Below are 14,141 nucleotides of genomic sequence, written 5' to 3'. Positions count from 1 at the left end.
TCTGGGGCAGAGAGGCTGCCTCAGAGCTACTGCCTCCCTTGTCCTGGAATCACACAAGTCAGAACGTAATTACTCTTGTAAGATTCAGAAAAGTGCAAAGCCTGAAGAGTAATTACATTCTGACCCATGTGTGATTCTAGAACAGGGGTCAGCAACCTTTTTCACCTGTGGGCCACTCCACCGTCCCTCAGACCATGTGGTGGGCTGGATTATTATTTGGGGGGGGGGGAATGAACGAATTCCTATGCCCCACAAATAACCCAGAGATGCATTTTAAACAAAAGGACACATTCTACTCAAGTAAAAACACGCTGATTCCCGGACCGTCCGCAGGGCGGATTGAGAAGGCGATTGGGCTGCATCCAGCCCACGGGCCTTAGGTTGCCTACTGCTGTTCTAGAAGGTGCAAACTTAAGCCAGTCTGCTTAAAATGTGGACCAAACAAAAGGGTTAGCACCACAAGGCCACTTCATATAATCCCACAGCCTTCAATTGAAGGGCTGCAGCCAACTTTCCTTGCTCAAATGTTGGCACAGGGAGCCAGTGGTACACCAAGACAAGCGGTGGATTGCTCTGAAGCATTAATCTCTGAAGTTTAAAAAAACAGATGAACATGAGAAATTGACATGAACTAGAAGCAGGCTGCTCTGTCCATCCCTAGTTTGGCTGATGGGAAACCAGGAATGGGTCTATCCCCAAAGTTGCAATCTGATGGTTTCAGGTTCCCCCCAGAAGATCATCTGAGGCTTTGGTCCTTGACCACAATGACACTCACAAGATTTTTCTCCCCTGCCTTGCCTCTAACAACCCCACCACCACCACCAATGAATTAATACTTCAGATTGCAACTGCAAATTTAATCTTGCCATTTTAAAAAACAACAACACAAAAGCACATTGAACTCTCAAACTGGCAACACGCTATTCAAAACACGGTCAAGGAAATGAGCGTGTTACCAGTTTGGAGCATCTAGGAATAAGCACTGGTGATGAATGTGAACTTGACCGAATCTTTCAAGAACAGAAGGCAACACTAGTAAAAATTCACTCATTAAAACACAGTTGAAATCTAAATCAGAACAGATTTAGCATTAAGCAGATTTAAAGAAGCAAATGTTAGAAGAGCACATTGACTCACTTTCAAACAGATCTTAGAAATTAAATTACAAAAAAACACTTCTGCAGGAAACTTGAAGAGCAAAGACTTATCTAGTCCAGCCTCCTTTCCCTCAGAAGCAGCTTGCCAGCAGGACCTGACAGCAACAGCCCTCTGCTGCTCTTGGTGCTCACGACTGGCAGGCCTGATCCTGGATCCAGTGCACAGCCTTAGTGATTAGTAGATATGGATAGACCTCTCCTCCACAAGCTTGTCTAACCACCTTTTAAAATTTCATAGATCAGTTATTCTCTGAGTAAAGGGACTTTAATCTTTGCTGATCAGGATCCCAAAAAGCCCCCCCGCACCAGAACCAGTAACAAGATGTGGCACTGTCCCTAGGCAGTTGAGATTTGATCCTTATGAATTCTAATGATTTGACCTAATCTGACTAATTGGTGGGTCAGAAAAATTGAATCAATTAAAAAAAAAAACCTAATCCTGCAGATTAATGGAACAGACTAATGAGTGAATATTTGTAAAAGTGACACAGACTTGAAATAACAATCCACCAGTTCCTAGTTGTGACTTTGCAAGACATTGTGCTGGTCATATACTGTGATTGGGTTTGGGCTGGGTGTTCATCAGTATGCGGATGATACCCAGCTCTACCTCTCTTTTAAATCAGAACCAGTGAAGGTCCTGTGTGAGTGCCTGGAGGCGGTTGGTGGCAGCTAACAGATTGAGGTTGAGTCCTGACAAGACAGAAGTACTGTTTTGGGGGGACAGGGGGTGGGCAGGTGTGGAGGACTCCCTGGTCCTGAATGGGGTAACCTAAAGGACCAAGTGCGCTGCCTGGGAATCATTTTGGACTCACAGCTGTCCATGGAGGCGCAGGTCAGGGCAGCTGTCTCCCAGCTCCATCTGGTACGCCAGCTGAGACCCTACCTGCCCGCAGAATATCTCGCCAGAGAGGTGCATGCTCTGGTTATCTCCTGCTTGGACTACTGCAATGAGCTCTATGTGGGGCTACCTTTGACCTAAAAACTGCAACTAATCCAGAATGTGGCAGCTAGACTGATGACTGGGAGTGGCCGCCAAGACCATATAACACCAGTCTTGAAAGACCTACATTGGCTCCCAGTACGTTTCCAAGCATTTTTCAAAGTGTTGGTGCTGACCTTTAAAGCTCTAAATGGCCTTGGCCCAGTAGACCTGAAGAAGCATCTCCACCCCCATCGTTCAGCCTGGAAACTGAGGTCCAACTCCGAGGGCCTTTTGGCGGTTCCCTCACCGTGAGAAGTGAGGTTACAGGGAAGCAGGCAGAGGGCCTTCTCGGTAGTGGCACCCGCCCTATGGAACGCCCTCCCACCAGATGTCAAAGAGAAGAACAACCACCAGACTTTCAGAAGACACCTGAAGGCAGCCCTGTTTAGAGAAATTTTTATGTTTGAAGTTTTATTCTGTTTTTAATGTTCTGTTGAAAGCTGCCCAGAGTGGCTGGGGAAACCCAGCCAGATGGGCAGGATATAAATAATAAATTTGTTGTTGTTGTTGTTGTTGTTGTTGTTGTTGTTGTTGTTGTTATCCCCCTCTACTAAACCATAGGGCTGAAAGTGTCAGCAGCAGTATCCCTCAAACGTTCCTCTGCAATTTTCCACTGCAGCAAACCTTCCCACTGTACTGTTGCATCTGGGCAGCAATTACTTGTTTTGACCTTTGCTCTTTTAGTATGATCCTGTTTTACTGGTCCACTTCTGCCAGGACATTCCCATCGCAAAAGTTATCTCTATTCAAATGCTCACAGATGCCAATTGTGCTCAAAGTACAATTTGAAAGGTTTTATTACCCAATGGAAAACTTGGACACACCTCTTAGAAACAGGACTTTTATTCTGCCTGCCAGCTCCCTCATATAAGACCAAGGCCTTCCTTCCTTGCTATTATCTCTAGAGGAGAGAGGAAGGAAAGGGTCAAGTGCTGCTAACCCTGCTGCTGCTGTTGCTTCCTGTCAATGGGAGTTTTCCACACATTGCTGCCAGGAGAATTGTCCTGCATTGTGTTGCAATCTGTGTGTAGCTGCACAGTTGCTAGGGAGGAGCTGCCACTGTTCCTGCACTCTTTGCACACTGTTGGTGCATGAAAATACAGCTGCTGTGTGAACAAGGGGTACCAACTCAGACTGTACAGTTGCTATCAATAGCATTGTAGCAGCCCTTCTGCTGAAGCCATAAGATCAGATTGATGTCAGGAGGTGCCAGGTTTACACGAAGCTCAGATAAACATTCAAAAGGCAGTATTTTATCAGAGTACACTTTTGTGATGTTACACCAGTGTTTGCAGAAACCAATAGAAGGCATTAAATTGGGGGGGGGGGTCACATTTGAGGAAGGATTCATTTGTCAGCCCTGAAATCACTGTTTTTTCCTCATCTATTGGCTGAAAGTAGTGTAGGACTTTGAATCCACAATACATGTCTTTGTAATGAATCCCTGGCTAGCAACACACCAATGTCCTTAAGCTCGTTCCTCCAAATGTGATCTATCCAGAAATTCAGCAGCTCACAGGATTATCTGTAAACAAGGTAATAGGACAGCAAACTCAGGTGAAACTTATTTCATGGGTGGTCTACACTGGTTTCACACAAGGTGTTAGAATCTGGGCCAAACATACTCATGTTCTTGCTTGATTGACTCTGCAGCATTTCACATTTGTAGAGACATAAATGTGTGCAGACTCAATGGAACACAGTGAGATTCTAGGTTAGGGTGACCCACATAATTCACTCTGGCCTCTACCACTGGCTGAAGCATGTACTGCAGCTCTTCAAAGGGGCAACTAGGGGTTTGCTACAAAGGAAGATCCCTGCCCCAAAGTAGGGCTTGCAGTCAGCGCTGATCAGCTGAGTGGCACCAACTTCAAGCCCTGCTTTTGTCAGGGATCAGCTGGATTACTGAACATGAACTCCTGAGTGGGGCAGATCCCAGTGGAGCTCGCTATCAGCCCTGCCAAAGAACACTCAGAAGTGCACTTCAGGCTCCCCAGTGCTCCTTTGCAGTCATGTCTTTAACTGCCCCACTCTCGACAGTGTAGGATGTCAGGTGTATGGCAGAGAAAATGCCTCTGCAGGGCAAATTATGAGCCCTACTAAGACTAATTTAGTCAGTGGGTCGGAGGTTATCTATGCCTGCTTAATAGTAGTCTCCAGATCCCCATTTTATTTACTTTCGTTTTTGCTAGAGCTCTGTAAAAATCCATAGCAAGAGACCTGTTTACATAGTTTATTTCTTTGGGATGGCCACACATTACCAGAAGGGGAAGGGCATGTGATTTCTCCTTCAGGCCCATTCCCTGTTGCTCAGAAGAGATATTTGAATCACAAGACTACCATGTAACATCAAACTAGGTAACAAACTACAAAGAAGGTTTCAGTCCAATATGAAGGTTTTGAACTTACAAAGCCGGGAGAAAAAAGAAAGCTGATGGTCCTTTTTCTTTTCTTTTTTTACTGGATTATCACAGAGGGGTTTTTTTTAGCAATTAACAGACGTCTGCAGACATTTTCACCAAATGGAAGAGAGCTTTGATGGCCAGCAGAGCACAGAGTACATGCAACAGATGTGCAGGGAAACAGGGTGGGACTGCGCTGGGGGGAGAGAGAGACTCTGTCAGAGCCTGGGCAACAGAAATTCCAGAGCTTTGTATTACCAAAGACAGACAACTTTGACCTGACAGAGAAGGAAGCATCATCATGGCATCTTCTAGTCCAGAGTGTGCCCACAGCCGGGTGATAAATAACAGGAAATGGCACACAGCAGTGCAAGCTTGCTCTGGAAGTTGGATAGAGGGAGAATTTGTCATCTTCTCTTGGGCTGCTCCTGGGTCCTCACAGAAGATGCTCATCCAGTAAGCAAGAACCAGAGTGTCTTCGGCTTATTCCCAGCATGTCCCTCATTCCTCACATTTGTTTCATCCCTTTAAGAAAAACATCCAGGGCCTAAGAAACTGCAAATAAAACAAAGAGGACAACGATGACAAGATTTAGAAAAAGTTTGTATATGTCAGGCTCACACTAGGACTTGTCTCTGGAAATGGTGGATTCAGTCCTGGATTGTATTTTCAGTGACAATCCCAAACACCTGAGATTAAAAGGGAGGACTTTCATGAAACACAGTGGAAGTTCCAAATGGGCATGAGCCGCATTGCTGTAATTAGCCACTCTCATACTCAGTCTTTCGCCCCAGCGACAACTTGATCAGGAATTTGCATACTGGGGCTGTGCCCAAGAGAAAAGGATTTCAATGGGAATGCCCAGCATGGTTGCCAGGCCCAATTGCCCTGCCATCATCAACTCAAGACAAGTTGGATACGAAAACTGTATGGAAGAGGTTTATTCAAAGTCACAACATCCTGTTAAACCATCCTTGAAGATGTAGAACTTCTATTTAAACACACTTGTGAAGTGTTGGCTGAAACAGCTTAGGGTAAGTACCCACCCCAAAACTCTACAGATGCAGATGTGATAAAACACACATTTAAATTTTGAAAACACAACACCATAGATAAAATTGTCAATATGCAGCTCCCATCATCAAAAGAAGCAAGAAGAAGCAAAAAGCAAAAGTTTCAACTGCACAGACATGATGTAACTTAAAATGGAAGTGTGTATAAAAGAAATCCAACGTTACTGGCCCCGGTAGTGAATTAATTTTTTGTACCTCTGTAGAATATACACATTTTGAAGAGACATTAAGATCAGTTCTGTTAAACTTAAAACGATTTCTGGTGTTTATAATATGAATCAAAACATTAGGGTGACAGTTTGAGGTGAGTGCTGTAAGGGAAAGCAGGAGTGAAACAGTATCCAAGCGACCAGGTCCCACCCACTGAGATGCGAAACAAGGACCCCGTTACTTTCAGGCGATCTATAAGCTCCTTAACAGCCTTTCCCATCTAAAAGTTAGTGTGTTTTCAGTTAGCCTAACAAAAACGGGTGGAGCATCTTTTGCCAGAGATGTCAAAGTTTTGGCAATGGTCTCTGATCTCATACACCAGGAATCATTAGGTGATAACTGATTTTGTTCCCAGCATTTCTGCATTTTTCTTACCCACAGGTTAAAAGCTGTGTCAAAACTACATTTGACAGGGGGAAAGTTTTTCTAGTTAATGCAACCTGACACACAGCAAGAGCATTAAAAGCTACGTGGACTTATTGCTTTTCAGTGGTGGCCCCACCCTGACAGTTCCTATCCTTTGCCTTCACAGCCTCCTCGTGTTTGATGAATATTTTGCCAAGTGAATGTCTAATTACAAACCGTGCTTGGAACCTCAACAGCAGTTAAGTGTTCATATTTGTATAACTAACTCAGTCTGAAATTAACATTTTAATTGCCTTATCTATGTTGTTTGTAGGGAGTGAGAACACGAGAACATGCCTTCTTAACCAGAACAGTGAGGAAAGAGGAGAAGCGTGGTGGCTGTTTATTTGTGGCTGTTGCTTCAAGTGATTCAAATTTGAATGCAATTTTTTCCAGAAGCAGAACACATTTCCATTTTGATGCCACAAATAATGTTGATAACTCTCCTGGGGTCACTCACAACAGCAGAGACAACCGCATACAGCTAACGGTCTTAACATCTGAAGCTTCGAGTCAGGCTCTGCTGCAAGGTGTGTTGAATGGGAAGCATCTGGCTCTGGGCCTGAGGTGCGCTTCCAATATCTGCCTAAAGGGAGACCCCTTCACTGACTGCCACATTCTGTCGCAGACAAACAGCCTCCCACCTGTCGATTCCCCAAGCCTCTCCTTTCCAGCTTACAGGCATCCTAACAGAAAATGCCCTGTTAAAACAAGAAGGCTGATGAGCCGCAGAAAAATCCCAGACTTGTGTCCGCAAGCTGTTCCCTTTCATAAAACAGCGGCAAAAGTGCTGCTTCTAAATCCTGCAGGGAGCAGACATGACTTGGAATGCTCGTCTGTTCCATCTGGCTGCTTGAGGGAAGGGCAATGGCCTTTTTACTTAAGCTAAGCTGAAACGGGAATCACGCAATTAACTGCACTAGGCAATTATCACAAAAGGTCAGGACCAGAAAGGTTGAGGACCTCTGGCTTCCCATGGCACAGATGGACCTCCGCTCAGAATCCACTGAATCAAAATGCCATTTGGTTTCATGCTGGCAATTCAGAATAATGGCTCAGGAACTTAGCCTTGCAGGTTTAAAACAAAAAGGTCAGGCTAGTGCTTCTGCTTCTTTTCTTACAAGTACAGCTGCATACAAGAGCTGATAAACACTGCTAACAGGAAATATACCATGGTGGGGAGACTTGATTTGTCTCTTTAGCAACCCTATTAAATATGCCCTTGTATATGGAAGTGTAACTGTGAAAAATGTAAGATATCAGAATATCAGAAACAGTGATTGTGGTGAATGTGGCATTTGTGCTGGACAGCTAAATACTATTGGACTTGGATTTCACCAAATACAGAATGCTGACATCAAAGTCTATAGGATCTGAAATCTAACTTGGAAGCCAGCCATTTCAGAAGCCAGCGGCGTTTCACTTCAGTCTTAGGAAGAGCAAAGAGTCCTGGCAAGGCAGTGGCTCACCCAGGCACTAGCGTTCGAGGCGGTTTACAACTTCTCGGACAGTGGCTATAAGATTCTCATTATCCTGCGGGTTTGACAGGATGATGTTGTGCAGCCGATTCATGTATGAATCAATGGTGTCCATTGTGGGGATCTCTCCACTTCCTGCAAGGTGTAGATGAGAAAAGGGAAAAAGAAAACAGCGTGTTAACTGCAGTAGCTACAGCAGGCACTGACGCTTCACTCTTATGCCAAATTGCAGGCGGGACTTGAATTCTCAAATGCTCCGTCAGTGCAAGGCATATGGGATGAAGGTGGTTTGCTTGCATGGATACAGCATTTGGCCAACAGTAGGACAAAAGGGACTGCTTCACCACACTGTATCACGGGAGGGACTAACCCGTGGCCAACAAGTCAAATCAGGAGCTCACAAGAGATTTCTGTGCCTCCCACCTGTCACTTCTCAGATGTTTTCGTTTAAAAAAAAATAGTTTTAAAATGATCACTGACTGCTCCCATGGCTCCCTTGATGTGATATTTGGGGTGCCAAAAGGTTTTTGTGGGTCTCTGAGGCCTCCCCAAATTTGTCCTTAAAAATAAAAAAGGAAAAAGGTCATGTCTCACTTTTTGTGCTTTGGCAAATCCCCCTTTTATATGCAGCCCCCAGCCTGAATGAAGGCAACAGCCCCTGCTGTGCTGCATGACTGTTGACAGGCCTTCAAGGACCAACAGGCACCTCCATTCAGCTGGCATGGAGTGAAGGCCTCTCTTCTGAAGTACTCATAGGCAACAGAATGGCACAACTAATTCAAAATTCAAACTTTCTCTCTCACACACATGCTCACACCATACACACGAGAGCAGGGGCAGCTCTCCACATTTAGAACATCCGAAAGCACCCTAGCCGGACATATAGCATGCAATCCCTGAAGCAAACCAAGGGCTACAAACTCCCCGCCCGAAATGAGCAGCTCTGGAAAGGGTTTTCACCTGGCAGAGGGACTCCAGCAAAGCTGCTGCTGAGGGCCTGCCGCAAGGTCTCCAGGTGCTGTTGCAGGACTGTGTTGCGGCTGCGCTCCTGCACCACATCCACCTCCAGCTTCTCCACCGCTGTGCGCATGCTCTCCACGTGCTTCTGCAGGGCAGCATTCCTCTCCTCAAACTCCATGTTGGACTTGCGCAGCTGGCGCAGCTCGGCTTCCCGTGCTGTCAACCCCCCACCGGAGAAACAGATGACAAGGGGAGGGGAGATCATAAGCAAGCCCTTCTGTCCAACAGTTGGCTATGGAGAATATTTGGTAATATCCAATAAGGGAAGCGAAATCAACAACAAGCAGGTATATAAGGATTAAACTGAAGGGAGCAAGGGAAAGGGGGAGAAAATCAAGACCTGGAACGTATTTGATGGCGAAGTAAGTCAGCCACAGCCACTGTTCCAACAGGCATATGCCAAGGTACTTTAGAGACCTCTTTTGACAAAGAGCACAGATAACTCAAATCCTCTTTGCCACTGAATTTCAGAAGAAAAGCCCCTATCATCTGCTTGATTAATAAAATTCTTCCCATTCTCTGAAAATTATTTTCACCTTGATATAACTAAAAGGATAGGCTGCCCAGGGAATATCTCCAGATCTTGCTAGTACAAGTGTCTGCTGCCACTGCATCAAATGGAATGACATTCCAAGCCAGGCATGGCTGCAAAATCCAAGGGGAAACTCTCTCGCTGCAGATTTTGGTTAGCACCAGGAGTTCACAGCTGCTTTCATGGAGGAGGAGAAGGGGGTGAAAGGGGCTCCGAAGACTGGCTGATCTGGTAAAAGAGCCAGTAAGTCTAATAGGGGAACAACAAAGGGGTGATCTCTTTTTGAACAGGACTGGGACATACAAAAAATCAGAACAAACTCTACACCTTGAGCCCAAGAGAGCGTTAGTATAAAAGAAGTTATGTTTTTTTCAGTCTTGAAGCTGAATGGTAACTAACCAATTTTAGACTTCATGAAAATTTGCTTCTTTAATTAAAATACTTCTATCCCTCCTCTTTGTCCCACAACAGTCCCGCCTCAAAGTGACTAAGGCTGAAATTCTATATGCACCTAACATGGGAGAAAGCCCCAATAAACTCAAGGGGACTTACTTGAGTAGATGCGCATAATGTTGTCACAGAACAAAACACTGCACAGAGCAATGTGTAAAATACCCTTTGCTCAACTCTGCCAGTTATTGGGTGGGTGGAATCAGGACACATGTCTTGCATTCTGCTCACCTTTACTGTGGTTTAGGAACTCCTCCGTGAAGATTGGAATATCAAAAACGGACCTCTCCTTTGTATCAGCTTCCTTCTGCATACAGACAAGAATGGTACACACATCTTGATGATTTCTCAGCATAACAACAGACAGATATGCTGACGGTAATAGCACGTGAGGATTTCAATAAGCACCTCTCCCTTAACAAGTTTTAGGACATTCTCAAGATAGGATGAGATACTAAGATCTCTAATAAGAGACAATGCCTCAGGGTGCAGTCTTAAGGAACAGAAAAAAACACGGATTCAAGTGAATTTTCTAGTGAAATTGGCTATTGCATGGAGCTTCAAAAACCTTAAAGCTTCCCTAGAGGAACAAGGAATGGCTTTTTAGCAGCTGACATTAAATGAAGGCCATGTGCATTTTTGCAGTGGTTTCTTCATTTTGTCTATTAAGGGCCTCAGAGGTTAACACTCAGCTGAAAAGTTGAAGCTGTGTTACCCAGGAATAAGTCCCATTTCACAAAATGGGGATGCTTCAAAGTGAACATGCTAAGGATTGTGCTGCACATTTGTGAAACACTCATCTCCACCAAAGGAAGCACTAAAGAGACCATTTTCAGTTATGGATATTAATGGGGGCATGCAAATGATACAGAACTTAGGATGGCACAGCGCTCACTCTTGACCCACTTCCCACTTCACATTTCCCATGTTCACTTGATGAAAGTTACTTAAGGATGAGACTCAGCCAGATTTCCTTATGCCACTGTAACCCATAGGCTCAGTTCAACGGCGCCACATCTCTGGCAGGTGAAGAGCAAAGCAAAATGTTGGCTCCAAAGTGTTGCTTAGAATTATATGCTGGCAAGAGCTATTAAGGTGGCTTTATTGTTCCAGCTGAGTCTAGAAGCAATCTGGGTATGTGCATGTGTGAGAAGAATGCAAGCCAGGAAGGGGAGTGAGGCAATCCTCTGCATCAGAGGCCCTTCTTCCAAGGAAAGCTCTTGTATTTACTCATGGTAACATCCTCTGTGTCAGTTCATCACTGGCAAGCAACAAAAAAATGGGAGCCTAGAAGCCAAAGCAACCATAATGTAGCAGAACAGTGATCAAATCTCTTAATGCGCTTTCCTCCCAGCTAAATCTACAGCACCAAGGCCTAGGGCTTCCCATCTGATTGGAGCAGAGTTTACATTTTACACCTGCCACATTTCTTCCCAAACCAAACTGTCTATTGGAGCCGCTATTAGCTCTGCTTTTTGCAGAGGCTGGGGGATGTGGTTAACTAGATCGTGACCTTGCCCTAGTAGAAAAGTAGAAAATGCCGCTCTCCTGTTTTCACCAACACCGTGGCCTTTTGTTTTTGAACACCTTAGGCTTTAAATGATGTGTCAAACATGATTTGGGGCCAAGCAAGAAAGCTAAGTGGTTAAGAGCCTACAAGGGAATTCTGGCAGTTAAAGCTCAGTACTTCACATCAGTGTATGCCTCATAAAAGGGGGCTTGGCAGAGTTAACGGAGAGCCATTTGGCAGACAGCCAAGATAGACAACGGCTCGGTGGAACTTCAGAAAACTCTTTGTGTGTTTGCCTGAGCAAACTCCAAGACAGCTGCTGTATCTTCTAATAAAGAAAGCTGGCACTCCTTATGTAGTGTAAAGGCCGTTGGGAATGCAGACACAGGCAGACATATGAGGGGGAGGAAGGAGAAAAGGAAACGAGGAGGAAGCAACAGGATGTCAAAAATGTTTCTGGTATCACTCCCACCATCTGCCAAATCCAGACATTTCTAGCAGCAAGAAGCTCTTAAAAAATAATAATCAAAAAATCCTTGTGTGTACATAACAACTGCACAAGGCAGTTACATATGCTCATCAGCATTCAAGAGGATACTTTGGGAAACCCTCACTGAGTGCGCAGGGGACAGCATCTCCCCTCAAACCGGGAAGGTCCCAACCACAATTTTACAGCCTCTTTTCCCCACTTGGATTCAATACTGGAGCAGGGGAAAGGACAACCCTTTGGGAGGGGCCACTAAGTCACAGTCGTTTCGACTGCGCTAGATTCATCACAGCAAACTGAAGCCCTTCAGATGTGGCAGGACTATAACTCCCACCAACGCTGACCATTGACCATGATGGCTGGGATTGATGGGCAGCTGCAAGTCCAACAATATACTGGGAACCACAAGTATCCCTGCCTCCCGGCTTAACCACAACTTGCTGTGTCGGCCAAATCCAACAAATCCAACAAACCGCAACTAACCTTATCTATAGTGTGAAACAACTCCATTTCAAACTGAGTTAATAAGCTACTGTCAGGATAAACCATAGTTTATGGTTTCAATGTAATACTAAGCTATGGTTATCTGAAACTGTCATCAAAAGTCATGCTGCAATAGAAGAGGGAAGTGGGTGGTGGTTGTGAGCCCTAGACTCACCTATCCTCATTCCCACTGTTTATTGTGACATCTGACTGCAGCCTTTGTATACTGCTTTTCTGGATATATTACGCTCAAAGCAATTCATAGTATAGCATGACAAAAGCAACCAAATATATCAACATGTCAACAACACATCACTGTATATAATCATCTCCATATAAATAATTCAAACAGACTGATAGTAAAAAAACAAAACACCATAATAAAATAGCATCAGCCTCTCAACATGCTGCAGAAATGACATTAAGAAGGAGGATGCAAAATGAGTATTAGCCTAAAGGAGAAATATGATGAAAGTCAGTCCTGAGGAACTCCCAAGGAAATCTGGCACTAAACCTTGGGAATGAATCACAAATAACTCCTCCTTCAGATGGAAGAAGACACTCTGGGCATTATAATTGCTGTCCCCAGGGTGGAGATTCTCTAAGTACAATCTCCCAACCCCCAAGCATTTAAGCAATTAAGCAAAATTGCTCAGTCTCTAAAAGGCAGAAAAATTCTGCTTAACGGAAGAGTGGTAATGAAAACCATCAGCACTCTTCCCCTATCAAGTGCATTACCCCAGCATGTAAAGGATCCTCTTGGGGGCTCCTATGTACTTAAACCACTCTAAGGCTCACTCCTGGGATTAAAATCATACGGATTTGATTACCACTTCATTGCAAAGGACTAATTTGTTCAGGCTTAGTGTCATTTATCATAAATTAGAAGAGAAACACAAAACCAATGCTTCTTTCATTATCCTTAAAATGAGACAGAGGGACATTTGTACCAAGTGTCAGTATGGAAAATAATTCTCTGAACTGCTAGAATACGCCCCAGTGTTCAGGTTCCACAAATTATCCCAAACCTGATGACACTAGCAGAGAAATAATTGGGAGGTGGGGTGGAGTGGGCAGGGAGGAGTAACAAACACAGAAAATGTCAGCAAAGCCTATCTTGAAATTTTCATTATCATTTCCGATTTTTTATTACTCCCAGTCAGATAACAATTTTTAAATCAACATCAGTGCTCTTTCAAGCCACCTGCCTACCCATTACAAAATATGTGACTGAAAATTGTCAGCCTGCCCTAAACAATCCAAGTGCTTGCCTGGGACAATACCATTAAGATCAATAGGAACAGGATTTTTTATTTTATTTTATGTATGCATGAAAAAGCTACACCTTATTAACATCTCCGCTAGAAGTGAACTCAGGCTGCTGAAATTGGTTGAGAGCTTTACTTCCATAGGCCAATGAAATGGAGCAAGTTGGCTTGGGGAGACTGCATACAGGAGGACCTTGGGATAGAAAACAGTCTACCTAGCTTGTTGGTGAGAGTACTGTGATAAGAACAGAACTCCAGAAAAAGTACTAAATGGAGCTCCATTTAAAGCCAAAGAAACAAAGAAATCACGTATGCCGAGATCATGGTTTTATTTCCCTTTGTTCCTTGATCAGCATCACACAATTCACACTTGGATCATGTCACCCCCCACTTCTCCCCCACCCCTCCCCTGGCCAGACTTAAACTACTGTATTATTTAAAAGTCAGGCTTGGCTGTATGAGCAAATTTACCTCATGGTCATGGGCAGCCTGTCGTGCTCCTTCTGGAAAAAAACAAAACAAAAAGAGAAGCAAAATGAATTTTGAAAGAGGGAAACAATTTCTTGAGTAACTTTGAGTCACATCCCGTAATTCCTTTCCTAGTTACAGAATACATCCCTATGAGAATGGTTATTCCATGTTATTTGTAACTTTTTAAAAAATGACCATTGCTGTGATAGG

The 14,141-nt window shown here is 44.2% G+C and overlaps 1 protein-coding gene across 29 annotated transcripts in view; it reads right to left on the bottom strand.

The window, feature by feature from the left end:
* HMG20A (high mobility group 20A) overlaps nt 1–14,141 on the bottom strand; it is an 848,022-nt gene that overhangs the window by 792,548 nt on the left and 41,333 nt on the right. For 13 of the 29 annotated variants that reach the window (XR_014501982.1, XR_014501983.1, XR_014501984.1 and 10 more), the window contains exons 6-9: nt 13,932–13,963; nt 9,944–10,019; nt 8,671–8,886; nt 6,476–7,845 (exon numbers count right to left, since the gene is read on the bottom strand). Coding sequence is in view for 14 of the 29 variants with exons in the window: in XM_083399109.1 (XP_083255235.1) it covers nt 7,709–7,845; nt 8,671–8,886; nt 9,944–10,019; nt 13,932–13,963 (461 nt within the window). In the remaining 15 variants the exon portion in view is untranslated. Of the gene's footprint in view, nt 1–4,361; nt 5,100–6,475; nt 7,846–8,670; nt 8,887–9,943; nt 10,020–13,931; nt 13,964–14,141 lie in introns of those variants that run through there. The other 16 variants (XM_083399119.1, XM_083399113.1, XM_083399116.1 and 13 more) reach the window with 6 other exon arrangements.

This window comes from Podarcis tiliguerta (assembly GCF_965153285.1).
Source record: "Podarcis tiliguerta genome assembly, chromosome: 9".
In the NCBI taxonomy this organism is placed as follows: domain Eukaryota; kingdom Metazoa; phylum Chordata; class Lepidosauria; order Squamata; family Lacertidae; genus Podarcis; species Podarcis tiliguerta.
This window is presented reverse-complemented; position numbering and strand designations above follow the sequence as displayed.